General features: G+C 39.5%; 1 protein-coding gene across 2 annotated transcripts; it reads right to left on the reverse strand.

Annotated features, from left to right (window-relative positions):
• Window positions 1-22: 22 nt before the first annotated feature.
• Window positions 23-9,786, reverse strand: marveld2a (MARVEL domain containing 2a). 2 transcript variants are annotated; one of them, XM_030436589.1, is made up of 8 exons: window positions 9,730-9,786; window positions 6,613-7,584; window positions 5,816-6,036; window positions 4,334-4,375; window positions 4,071-4,234; window positions 3,162-3,333; window positions 2,522-2,572; window positions 23-2,267 (listed from the first exon to the last, which is right to left on the reverse strand). In XM_030436589.1, the coding sequence occupies exons 2-8, from the start codon at window positions 7,565-7,567 to the stop codon at window positions 2,148-2,150; spliced, it is 1,725 nt and encodes a 574-aa protein (XP_030292449.1). In that variant the 5' UTR covers window positions 7,568-7,584; window positions 9,730-9,786; the 3' UTR covers window positions 23-2,147. The 2 variants fall into 2 exon arrangements, with proteins under 2 accessions (XP_030292449.1, XP_030292448.1); XM_030436588.1 differs by having other exon boundaries at window positions 9,697-9,786.
• Window positions 9,787-13,073: the final 3,287 nt, after the last annotated feature.

Raw genomic sequence — 13,073 nt, forward strand, 5'->3', positions numbered from 1 at the left:
CACAAAAAAGACAACAAATAAATTTAGTTCCCAAACATACAGAGTTTATTATTAAAAGACCATGAAAAAGAAGAAAATCTTCACATTTAAACATAGAAAAATTAATGTTTTCTAACATTTTTGCATTTAAAGTGACGTAAAAACAAAAATTTCACTTCCTTTTCCATCAACCAGACGAGCGACCGCTGGTTTTCTTTTCTGTCTTAACTTCATTCTGCTGATTTCAACAAAACACGCTTCCTTTTCCCAGTAAAAGAAACTTTTAGCGCTGCAGGTTGAATAAAGGAAAGAAAAACCAGAAGTGTGCTGAGGACAGAAGAAGCACCAATCCATCACTTAAATTATGAAAGTATACGGACATTTACAGCAACATATTTACAGTTTTACTTGATAAAGAGAGGAATGTAAAACCTGATGATCCAACAGGAGGTCCACAGAGATATTCAGGCACTTTGGATGTTTAAGTGAAGATAAAAGTACAAAATGTTTAATCTGTGAAATGCTAGAACAGTGTTACAACATACACACAACGTACATACAACATTTAAAAACTACAGCACGTGCATATTTCCAAAAAAAGGTGTGCAATATAAAAAACAATCGTCACAGCAGGTCGAGAAACCAGCGAGAGGAGATTCATCCGGACGACAAGTGGTTTTTGTTTCAGGCTGGAAGGTTGATAAAGAAAGATAAACTTTGAAAAGAAAAACTTTAATTTTCTCCCTCACATCGTCTCCCACAGTCACCCGTGTTGTTTGTGAGTTAATTAAGTGTTAAAGCTTCGGCTACAATCAGAGTCACAGTATCACGCACACGTTATAGAGTTCTTTGCATATTCAGACCATTTTAAAAAGGAAGAGTTTCATATTTTAGGGAGGAAATCCCTCGTTTAGTGTAAATATGAAGCTACAGCCTGGAGACAAGAGACAGTTAGCTTAGCTTAGCTTAGCTTAGCTTAGCATAACGACTGGAAACAAGGAAGAATGTTTGATGTGAATTATTCTGAAACGGGTCAGGAGTATGTTTACTTTTGGTTCTTTGAGTTTGTTTTAACGTTAATTCTTTTGCACTGTTACTCAAATAAAGTGTTAAATGCAGATTATATTTCCACACTGTAGTAAAATTCACTCAAAGTCTACTTAACTCACATGTTGATGGAAAGTCAGGTGAAGTTTCGTCATCCACAAAACATTTCTGGAGCGTCACAGGACGATGAAACTTTTTAGATAATAAGTTTTCTAAGTTACTTCTCCCTTCACCATCCCAAAAAGTTGTGACGCCGTGTAAAATGTAAATAAAATAAATGTACATCATTTAGAAACAAACTGTTTACCGACAACAGTTCTGCGTAGTGTTCCTGAGGTCACGTAGTAACTTCCTTTATACAATCGTGTGTTTCACAAAGTGGCAAACGCCGCTGCATTTATACCAGATCATAATCCTGACACTATCACCTGTTACTGATGAGCCTGTTCACCTGTGGAATGATCCAAACAGGTGTGTTTCTGTTGCTCCTGTACCAACTTAGTCATCTGTTAAGTACTCGATGAGGTCAAACGTGAAACTCACATCGTCTTTGAGCTGCTTTCAGCTGAGAACATGTCAGAAACGATGAGAGATAATCAAATTCTGTTTTGTGTTTATCACCGCGTCTCAACTTTCATGGCGTCAGAGGTTTGTAAACATGTTAATTCTCAGGTTGTGTGTCAGATTATTTCTATTTCTAATTTAAAAAAATGCCAATAAAAAAGGTTAGTTGTCATTTTTTTACATGCATCATGTCAATAAGTGAATTCTGGAGGTGCTCGTTGGCTGACTTTGGCTAGCTGTTTCCCCCCGCTTCCAGTCTTTGTGCTAAGCTAAGCTAACCGGCTCTTGAACGTAGTTTTAGGGCCATCTTAGTCGTTTCCCTAAATATCCTTTTTAGTGTTTATAACATCCTTTGCTTCTGCGTGTGGGCTTTAAAAACGCAGACACACAAATCTGCTGAGAGACGTTCGATCACAGCTGTACAGATGTTTAACACGCAGCAGGCTGGAGATCCACTTCTGCTGCTGTGGTCTTCACCCGCCGCTTAAAAAGTCCGTTTCACCAGCGTTTACTGCCTCGCTGTCAGGAACAGTTCTGTATTTGTGGTCAGAGTGAGTTTAGCTGTATCCGTCGTTCCACTCCATGACTTTATCGTACTCCTGGATCTTCTGTTTGATGTGCGACAGTTTGCTCTTCAGGTACTCGCAGCGCTCCTTCTTCTCCAGGAACGTCGGGTCCTGGCGCCATGAAACAGAAACATCAAGTTTTATTTTCACACAAAGACGTCTTAAATAATTATTTACGGTTTTACTTCAACTGTTCAGGAGCAGTTATATAGACGGATACTGTTATATTAAAGGGAAAATGCAGCGTGGAGCTCAACTGAATGTTTAAAATGAGAATATTGAAGCTCGAAGAGAAAGCAAAACAACCTGCAGCTCCTCTAGATGATAAACACGAGCAGCAGTTTATACAAAACAACAAGACTCACATTTTTCTTCCTCTGGTAGTCCTGAAGGATTCTGTTGATGCGATCAACCTCCTGAAAAAGAAGACAGAGATTAAAATACAGCAATCTAACAAATGTAGTGCTGTTACATCAGCCGTCTGGACGGAGCGGTGAAGGAATTGGAGGGTGGAGGGGAAGTTCAGCGGGAAGCAGGAAGTGCAAACAGGAAGTTAGATGACGGGGGAAATGAGACACGATTTTAAAACAAAAAGACTTGTTTCATTATTCCAGACATGCCATCAGTCTCCAAAATGTTTCCTCAGCGCTCACATGAAGCCAAACAGTGAAGGAAGGAATGAGACGCAGCGTCAGGCTGACGGAGGAGATCCAGTGAGCGCTGACAGGGTGGAGGTGGTGCACAAGAAGTGTTTGTGTGGCTGACGGAGGACTGGAGGATTGTGTCTCTCTCCTGCTTCTTTATAACGTCTCTTAATTTTAAACTTTTCATCTTTATGTCTGGGAAAAACACTTCCTGGTTCCCGGTTGCTCCGGGAAACAGAAATAATACAATAACCAAACAGAAATAACACAGTAACCAATGAATATAAGGTCGAATATAAGACGTAAAAACAAAGTATCATCATGACATCATGATTATGTCATCATGTGTGTAACCAATCACCATCTGGCTGGTCGGGTTCTGAGGCAGACTGCGCATCATGGCGTCCATCTCGTCGAACTTCTTGAGGGTGTTCTGCACCTCCGAGTGCAGCTCCTTGTACTCGGCGTACTGGTCGTTAAACACGGCCCGGTACTGGTCCCGCTCCTCGTCTGACCGGATCGTCGGGTACTTACTGCAGAGAGGAAGGAGGAGAAAAACACTTTACCCACACTAGAAGAGTGAAATTCTTAGTTAGCCAACAACACGTCAACATTCTTTGGTCTTAAACGAACTTTTCCCTTTTTATTGCAGTTGATTTAAAGGGTAACTCCACCAATTTAACACATTAAATTGCATCTTCAGATCTTGAGAAGCACTACTGCGTGTAAAAAATGTTGTATAAAGCCTTTTGTAGCTGCATGTAAGCTGATAAATCGCCTCCAGTGATGTCACTCAGCGGCAGAGCGGCAGGTAAGTTGCAGGTAATGTAGGCGGCAGGTGTTAAAATGGAGGCAGTTTATCAGATGACTTTAGAGCTCTTATTTAACACGTGCAAACAAACAGACAAGCCGCCAGATTTTATGATCGGTTAGATGAGCAGACGAGGAAGCAGTCTTATAAGAAGACATGTAAATACTCATGCAAAGTGTTTGGTAACTATAGCGACACACGGAACCGTCATGAACGACAGGTGGAGGTGAAGCTTCTGTGATCTCAGACTGAATCTCTTTGAGGTTTTTGACTGTTGGCTGGACAAAATTATATATTTGAATATTTCACTGTCGCAACTTTAAAGGCATCTAAACACCAAACGAAACAAAACAAACCATCAAGTATATTGTAGGGATAAAATCACAGATGATTGCTTTTTTATGCTACGATCGAGAGAGCAAAATCTATCTGTCAGATGTTCATATCGTGCTTCCTTACGCGATGTAATCCGGCAGAATAACGGGTTTTGGGATGTGTCCTGAAGGTATCGCTCCCTGCAGAACCTTTGGTGGGACGGCTTTGGGAGCAGCGTGGATCGGAACCACCGAGGATCCCTGGACCTGTTCTGAAAGCTTGACTGCAGGAGCCGAATCTGGACCCATCTGTAGACACACGGCAACATAAAACTCACCACGTGAACTAATGTAGGCACGTCGCTGTAGACGTGTTATTTACATTTAACAGCAACGCAGGAAACGTACCATGGACTGTGACGCTCGGAGCTCGGAGGGATGCATCTGTAGCTGCAAGACAAAAACACAATCCAGCTGACATGAAGCTAATAATGATGATTTAATATGAAAGGTTAGTTTGACACTTTGCTCTCCTGTAGAGAGACTGTGCTGTACTTAAGCACTATTTTGGATGTACATGTACTTTTGACTCCACTGTTTCTAAAAGGATATATTGTGAAGGGTTGAATAACCAGCTAGGCATCATGGGAGTTGTTGTCCTCATTGTAAAACAACTACTGATGTACAAAGGTTTAACAGAAGCATTATTGTTTTTGTCAACGGTGACGAGATAAACGCGGCTCTTTGATGACTAAAACATGTCGAGACGTGTGTGAGTTTTCGTTGACGAGAGGAGAATGGACGTAAATGTTAGTGTGTGGTCTGTCAGATGTTCAAAATGCGCGACATCTCTGCTGTCTTCGTTGTCCGCTTGTTGTTTTAGCAGCAAGCTAGGAACGGTCGCTACTTTCAAATTAAAAGCCCCCCGCTAAGAACCCAGTTCTAAACTCCAATGGGGTGCAATGTAAAGCTCTTATTTTGAAGACAAATGTGTTGTCACTGTTCACAGCCCAACTTCGAGCTTCACGTCACGTCACATGTTTACGCCTACCTCAGATATATGGACGTATTTTAAATGGTAAATATAATCCATAAGTATTGGAGAGTGCTGTTGGACAGAAACCTTTTATCTCCATTTTTCAACTGTATTTTTCATGAATTGATGCCCTACTTCATCATACAAGAGTGTCACACATAAGTAGTAAAAATAGCAGATCTACAAGTTCAACACATTGTGAGCTTGTAGATCTTATGTAATTATTGACCTAAATTAATTTGTTAAAAGACTAAACTTCTTCTTTTGTTTTCTTAACTAAAACTAGACTAAAACCTGTTTGAGTTTCCGTCAACTAGAACTGGACTAAAACTATCACATATAGAAATGACTAAAATTTGACTAAAACTAAAAAGCATTTTAGTCCAAAAGACTAAGAATAAATATAAAATTGCTGCCAAAAACAACACTGAACAGAAGTCCTGGTTAGTCAAACCTTCTGTCCTCACTCTCTGACAGGTGACCAAATAAAACCTTGAAAAATAACTAAAGATTTTTCTGGGTTTGTTGGAAACATTTGGGAGCAAATGTCTGACTGTTTCCAGACGTTATAATGCTGCAGTGTTACATATCATATCCTGAAAATTAAACGACAGCTTTTACAACAGCTATAAACCAGACAGTGTGCACCTCTCGTCCTCCACACAGGTGTTGACTCCGCCCTCTCCACCTCAGCTGGAAGCCGGTGTGCAAATCACCTGGTCTGGTGTTGGATTACAGTCTGTGTGGGTGAACGTGTTTGTTTGTTCTCACAGTGAAAGATCGTGTTGAAATAATCCTTCAAGCTGACGAGGAATCATGGAATGATTTTGAAACACATCTGGCTGAGATCTCACCTCTCGGGTGTAGTTCTCCCGGTATCTGCGAGCAGCTTCATGCCTCCACAGCTTGAGACAGACCATGGCTCCGATCAGATAAACGACCATGGTGACGAACAGGAAGATGATGGCGGCCGTCTGGCCCGCCTCCGTTCGGCAGAACGCCCCGTTGATGCCGTTGTTGAAGACCGGGTAGGAGCAGAGTCCTCCGCGGGTCGTGTCTCGGACGTAAACGATGCCTGGTGGACAAAAAGGAAACGTGTTTTAATAGAAATTATTAAACATTTTTATCAAGAGTGAGCAGAATGAAAGTTACTGGATTTAAAGAGAATGTTTGCAATATGCAAAATCTTTTTTAATGTAACTTCGCAGGAAAAACTTTCACACATGTTGCAGCATCACGTCTGGTTTTACTTTGTACACAACAATCATTCTAACATACACTTTTTGCTGACATGATGCATGTGATGAAAAGTTGCAGAAAATTTTGCATAAAGTCTGTTTAACAGCTGCAACGATTAGTCGATTAGTCTGTTGGTTGATCGAGAGAAAAGTATTTGCCAACAACTGAAAATTGATGAATCGTTTCAGTCATTTCTCAAGTAAAAATGTCAAACCGGCTTCTTAAATGTGAGTATTTGCTGCTTTTCTTTGACAGTAAATGAAGGATTAAACGATTAATAATGAAAATAAACACTGCAGCCCAGTTTGTTTGGTGCCGTTCTGTCACATAGTCCCTTAAATAATAACTTAAATACCTTTCTAACAGTCTGGAGGAATAAGATTAAAACTAGCTTCAGCTGTGTGTTACTCACCTGCAGACAGGTAGAGCACCGCCAGCGCCAGGTTGATGGTGAACTCGGTCAGAGGCCACCAGCTGGAGTCCAGCAGGATGGTGCGGTAGTACATGGTCATCCCCAGCACCAACATTATCACAGTCACCAACCAGGCCAGTCCTGCCACCACCAACACAAACGGGGTCTTGGGTCCGGTGTAGTAGCTCCCACCTGTGCCGCCGCCGTAGAGACCTCCTGCGTACGCTCCTCCAGGCGACGAGTATCCAAACATGTTGAACCACTCGTTGTCTTTGTGGATGTAGGCGCAGACGCAGGCGAACACGGCTGCTCCCAGCAGGAGCTCCACGCATCCCAGAATCCTCAGCAGCCCCGGCCAGGACTTCATGTAGGCGTAGCGCTGATGGTACTCCTCCACTCGCTCGCTGTAGGTCAGACCTGTGCGGTAGGTGCGCCCTGACACGGACTCATGGGCGTCTCGTAGCTCCAGAAGCTCTTTACGCGAGTTGTAGCTGCCGCCTGAGCCGCCATAAGGATCGCGGTACGATCCGGGGAGAGACGGGGACGCTGGAGGCGAGCAGCGGACCCCCTCGGTGGTGCTGTTGTTGTTGTTCTGAGAGGAGGCCGACATGGACCAGGGCTTGTTGCTGCTGCGGTTGCTCCCTCTGAAGAAGTCCTTCCAGGAGTCCGGTATGAAGCGGTGGACGGGTTTAATGTCGAGGGCGGGGTCAGGGTCGGGGTCGGCGTTGTCCTCGCTGCCGCTGGGATCGAACTCGGGGCCCACGGGTGGCTGGTCCGGCAGAGGCGGAGGAGGGAGGGGGTCGGAGCTCTGAGCGAGGCGGGGCGCTCTCTGCTCCCTCAACGGCGGAAGATCGTCAAAGTCTGCTCGGGGTAAAGAGCCCTGAGGGACCTGGTCATAGTGGGGTCCCTGCTGGACGCGCTCAGTGCGTCCGTAAAAGCCTCCTCCATAGGACATGAGGATGGTGATGGTCCCTGACGACACACACGGATCCAATCAGCATCATTTAAATGAGGTGGTTAACACAATGAAAGGATGCTTAACATAGAAATACATCTTCAGCTATTCTGATGATTAACTGATCATTTTTCAAGCAGAAATGCCAAAAAATGTGGTTGCAGTTGCTCAAATATGACAATTTGTTGCTTTTTTTCTGTATTTCATAACAATAAAAATGTTACATATTTGGGTTTTGGACTGTTTGGCTGATAAAAGAGGACAATTAAAGATCAACATGAGACTAATCCGTTGGGAATTTATTTTCTTTTAACCAACTAATCAATCTCATGATTTACATTTCATCACTACATTACATTGTGTAGTGACGGCCTGAAGTTTCATATTCAACACCACAAATAATGATGATTTCCATCAACGATTAATCTGATTATTACTTTCTTGATTAACTGATAAAATGTTTGATCTTCAAGATGTCAGAAAATGGAAAAGCTGTATAATATGGTCAAAAAATATATCATGTTGCAATAAAATCTAGCGGTAATGATCATGTTCGGATCACAATTTTCGTTGTTATTGAACAAACTATTAAAACCCTGATGGTGTGATGTTTGTTGGGTTTTTAAAGGGATAATCCGGTGTAAATTTAATCCATGGTCTAACACACCGTGAAACTGTTTTAGACTCCCTCTCGAGAGATCAAGTTAGCAGACCGCTAATTTACGGAGTTTTATCATCCTCAGAAACGACCGCACGACAACAATACACTGCAGTAAATGGATCCAAATATAAACCGCCACCAAAAAGCCACAAATAATGCTCAGAACAGCACCAAACTTCAGCAACAGTACAAATAGGGTCTCAGCACATAGTCCGGGGCATCTAACCTCCGCTAGCTTAGCTGGATTTCTACTGAAAAGCTGACTAAATTTACCACTCTTCTGCAGCAGCTTCCTGTTGACGGGAAGTCCCGACGAGTCGATTACCGAGTGCAGTAGAGTTCCGCGGCTCATGGATGAAAATGTATGATTATGACTCCATGGAAAAGCAATCAAAGTTCATATGTGTCTTACCTGCCAGTTTATAACAGTTATTATCGAGAGCGGACAGGGAAAAGAACGGAATTGAGCATTTCTAACCGCACTCGGTAATCGTCGCGTCGGGACTTCCCCGACCCGGAAGCTGATGGAGGAGAGTTGAAATCTGTTTTTAGCTTCCCAATAGAAATCCAGCAAAGCTAGCGGAGGTTAGATGCCCCGGACTATGTGCTGAGACCCTATTTGTACTGTTGCTGAAGTTTGGTGCTGTTCTGAGCATTATTTGTGGCTTTTTGGTGGCGGTTTATATTTGGATCCATTTACTGCAGTGTATTGTTGTTGTGCGGTCGTTTCTGAGGTTGATAAAACTCCGTAAATTAGCGGTCTGCTAACTTGATCTCTCAAGAGGGAGTCTAACACAGTTTCACAGTGATTTAGACCATGGATTAAACTTACACCGGAATATCCCTTCAACCAAACAAACAAGGTCACGTCCTCAAATGTACAGGTTCTCAAACCGACAGTCAAAAACCAAAAGATAACAAATTTAATGACATGAATAAAAAGCAGAAAATCGAAGCAAAGTTTGCATTTTTGCTTGAAATCTGACGAACAATCGATTTTCTAAAATACAGAGAACATTGTGTCTGTGATCACTTCAGCTCTCCTCATATTATCAATCACTAAGAGAACTGAGAAGGCAAAGAAAGAGGAAATATGAAAAAAGGAGAAGCCAGACGATACAGAAACGTTCCAGAGTAATTCAAACCAGACATTCGAGAAACTCCATTCATGCACGTCGGTACGGAATAATCAAAGCTTAACCCCTGAATACCTGAGGTCACCAGAGAAAAGCCCTCATGAGTGAAGATGTTATCCCAGCGTCTTCCATGCAAGCCGAGTCAAGAATGCATTTCTGTGCTGTGACCAAAGTGAGTAGCACAAATACCCTGCTGCTGCTGCTGTTGTTGTTGTTGTTGTTGTTGTGTCAGACAGCACAGAAACACATTCTTGACTACACATCAGCCCTTTACAGCCCATTTTCTTTCATCTCGAGAGGGTTAGAAGATAAAATGAACTGAGCTTGAATACCTCTTTCACACGCAGTCACTCAACTCGACTTACATTGGCTTGCAGGTCAGAATGCAAACCTGGTATGAACGCTGAGAGCCGAGGAATCACCTGGAAACACAAACAGCGGTGTGAAGGTGTGACGCGTGTAAAACAAAAGGAGGTCAGCCAAATCACAGTTCTGCCACCGCTGACAGTGACGTCTTCTCGTTTCTGTCCAACCAGCTGGTGTAAGATGTTTCATTTACAGTCAGATAAAACTTAGAAAAGCAGATAATCTTTACACGCTACATTAGCCTGTTAGCACTTAAATAGCTGCAAGTACAATTCTATGGTGCTTTACTTGAGTATTTCTATTTTATGTAACTTTATACTTACATTAAAAACATTGTCGGCTAAAGTTACTCAACTTTACTCATATTATAGGTTTAATTACTGGTTATTTTGCATTAATGTCTTAGAAAAAAAGCAAAGATTAGAGAAAAATAATGTAAAATTGTGCATTAAATTAAAAAAACTAGCTGCAACTCGAGCAGCAAACTGTCAGGTATAATAACACATCAGTCACAGGAGACATTTTAATGCAGAACATGTACTTTTACTTTTATTACTACTTCTTCTACTTGCAGTGGAGTATTTTGTGTAGTAAAGATGGTATTTATATCACTTAAATCAACTCTTAACATACTTTACTTATGTTGTAATTGCTTTATAAATAGTTTACTACTATTTCTATTAATATCTAAAGAAACTTGTATGATCTAATATCTTACAAATAAGCAAAAATTTGAGAAAAATTTGGTACATTTGTGCATTAAATTAAAATACTAGCTGCACCTCGAGCAGCAAATACTGTCAGGTATAATAACACATCAGTCACAGGAGACATTTCACTGCAGAACAAGTACTTTTACCTGTATTACTACAACTTCTACTTGCAGTGGAGTATTTAATGCAGTAAAGATGGTACTAATATCACTTAAATCAACTCTTAACGTACTTTATTTATGTGGTAATTGCTTTATAAATAGTTTACTACTATTTCTATTAATATCTTAAATAAAGAATGATCTAATATCTTACAAAAAAGCAAAAAATTAAGAAAAATAATCAACATTTGTGCTTTAAATTAAAAAACTAGCTGCACCTCGAGCAGCAATTGAGGTCAGATATAATAACACATCAGTCACAGGAGACATTTCACTGCAGAACATGTACTTTTACCTGTATTACTACAACTTCTACTTGCAGTGGAGTATTTTCACAGAGAAGTAAAGATAAGACAACACTTAACATAATTACACATCACCATGTTGAGTCAGACGGACTCCTGCTGTGTGGAAACTGTTTCATAATTATAATAAGAGTCCAGAAACACGTCAGCTCTGTAATATAACGACATGACGCTGATTCTTGACAGTATTCAGTCTTCAGTAAGTGACGGAGGTACGATACGAGTTCTTTATGTCTGATATTTACGTTTTAATCCTCCTATTAATTTGCTTTATAAATTAAGTTTGTTGTTGTTGTGTCCAAAAAGAAAAATATGATCTAATATCTTCGAAAAAAGCAAAAATAACGTCACTAATCAGTTACAGGAGACATTTTACTGCAGAACAAGTACTTTTACTTTATTACTACTACTTCTACTTGCAGTGGAGTATTTAATGTAGCAGGGATGGTATTTATATCATTAAATCAGCTCTTAATATACTTTATTTATGTGGAAACTGGCTTATAATCTTTGAGAAGTGCTTTATAAATACAATTATTATCACAGCTATTAATATCTAAAGAAAAATATGTTCTAATATCTTACAAAAAAGCAAAGATGAGAAAAAAACAATGTAAACGTGAATAATAAAACATCAGTAACAGGAGACATTTTAATGCAGAACATGTATTTTTACTTTATTACTACAACTTCTACTTGCAGTGGAGTATTTAATGTAGTAAAGATGGTACTAATATCACTTAAATCAACTCTTAATATACTTTATTTATGTGGTAATTGCTTTATAAATAGTTTTACTATTTATATGAATATCTAAAGAAAAATATGATCTAATATCTATCAAAACAGGAAGAAATAGATCAAATTAATGTAAATTTGTGCACTAAATTTAAAAACTAGCTCCACCTCGAGCAGCAAATACTGTCAGGTATAATAACACATCAGTCACAGGACACATTTTACTGCAGAACATGTACTTTTACTTTATTACTACAACTTCTACTAGCAGTGAAGTATTTAATGTAGTAAAGATGGTATTTATATCACTTAAATCAACTCTTAATATACTTTATTTATGTGGTTATTGATTTACAAATAGTTTACTACTATTTATATGAATATCTAAAGAAAAATATTATCTAATATCTATCAAAAAAGCAAAAATTGGAGAAAAAATATTTAAATTTATGCATTAAATTAAAGAACTAGCTGCACCTCAGGCAGCTGATACTGTCAGACATAATAATTTATTATAATTTACTGCAGAACAAGTACTTTTACTTTTATTACTACAACTTCTACTAGCAGTGGAGTATTTAATGTAGTAAAGATGGTATTTATATCACTTAAAACAACTCTTAATATACTTTATTTATGTGGAAACTTGCTCCTAATCCTTGAAAAGTGCTTTATGAACAGTTTACTACTATTTATATGAATATCTAAAGAAAAACATGATCTAATATCTATCAAAACAGGAAGAAAAAGATCAAATTAATGTCAGTTTGTGCATTAAATTTAAATACTAGCTCCACCTGGAGCAGCAAATACTGTCAGATATAATAACACATCAGTCACAGGAGACATTTCACTGCAGAACATGTACTTTTACTTTATTACTACTACTTCTACTCACAGTGGAGTATTTAATGTAGTAAAGATGGTACTTATATAATTAAATCAACTCTTAACATACTTTATTTATGTAGTAATTGCTAATAAATAGTTTACTACTATTTATATGAATATCTAAAGAAAAATATGATCTGATATCTATCAAAACAGGAAGAAATAGATCAAATTAATGTAAATTTGTGCATTAAATTTAAATACTAGCTGCACCTCGAGCAGCAAACTGTCAGATATAATAACACATCAGTCACAGGAGACATTTCACTGCAGAACATGTACTTTTACTACTTTCAGTGTATTCTGATTATGCTTCTGTACTTTTACTTGAGTAGTTCTTTAAATTCAGAGTATTTTTCAACCTGTTCTGGGTACGGAGAAGTAAAGATGGTGCTTCTTTCGCTCCTAACAACTGTTTATGATGTTATAAACCACCATGTTGAATCAAACTGTCAGAAACAAGCCAGCTGTGTTGATCCAGACCAGCGGCCCGACCCACCGAACCTGTGGACCGCTCAGCTGGCTCCGAGCCAGA

The sequence above is a fragment of the Sparus aurata genome, chromosome 12 (genome assembly GCF_900880675.1).
Source record: "Sparus aurata chromosome 12, fSpaAur1.1, whole genome shotgun sequence".
Lineage (NCBI taxonomy): Eukaryota > Metazoa > Chordata > Actinopteri > Spariformes > Sparidae > Sparus > Sparus aurata.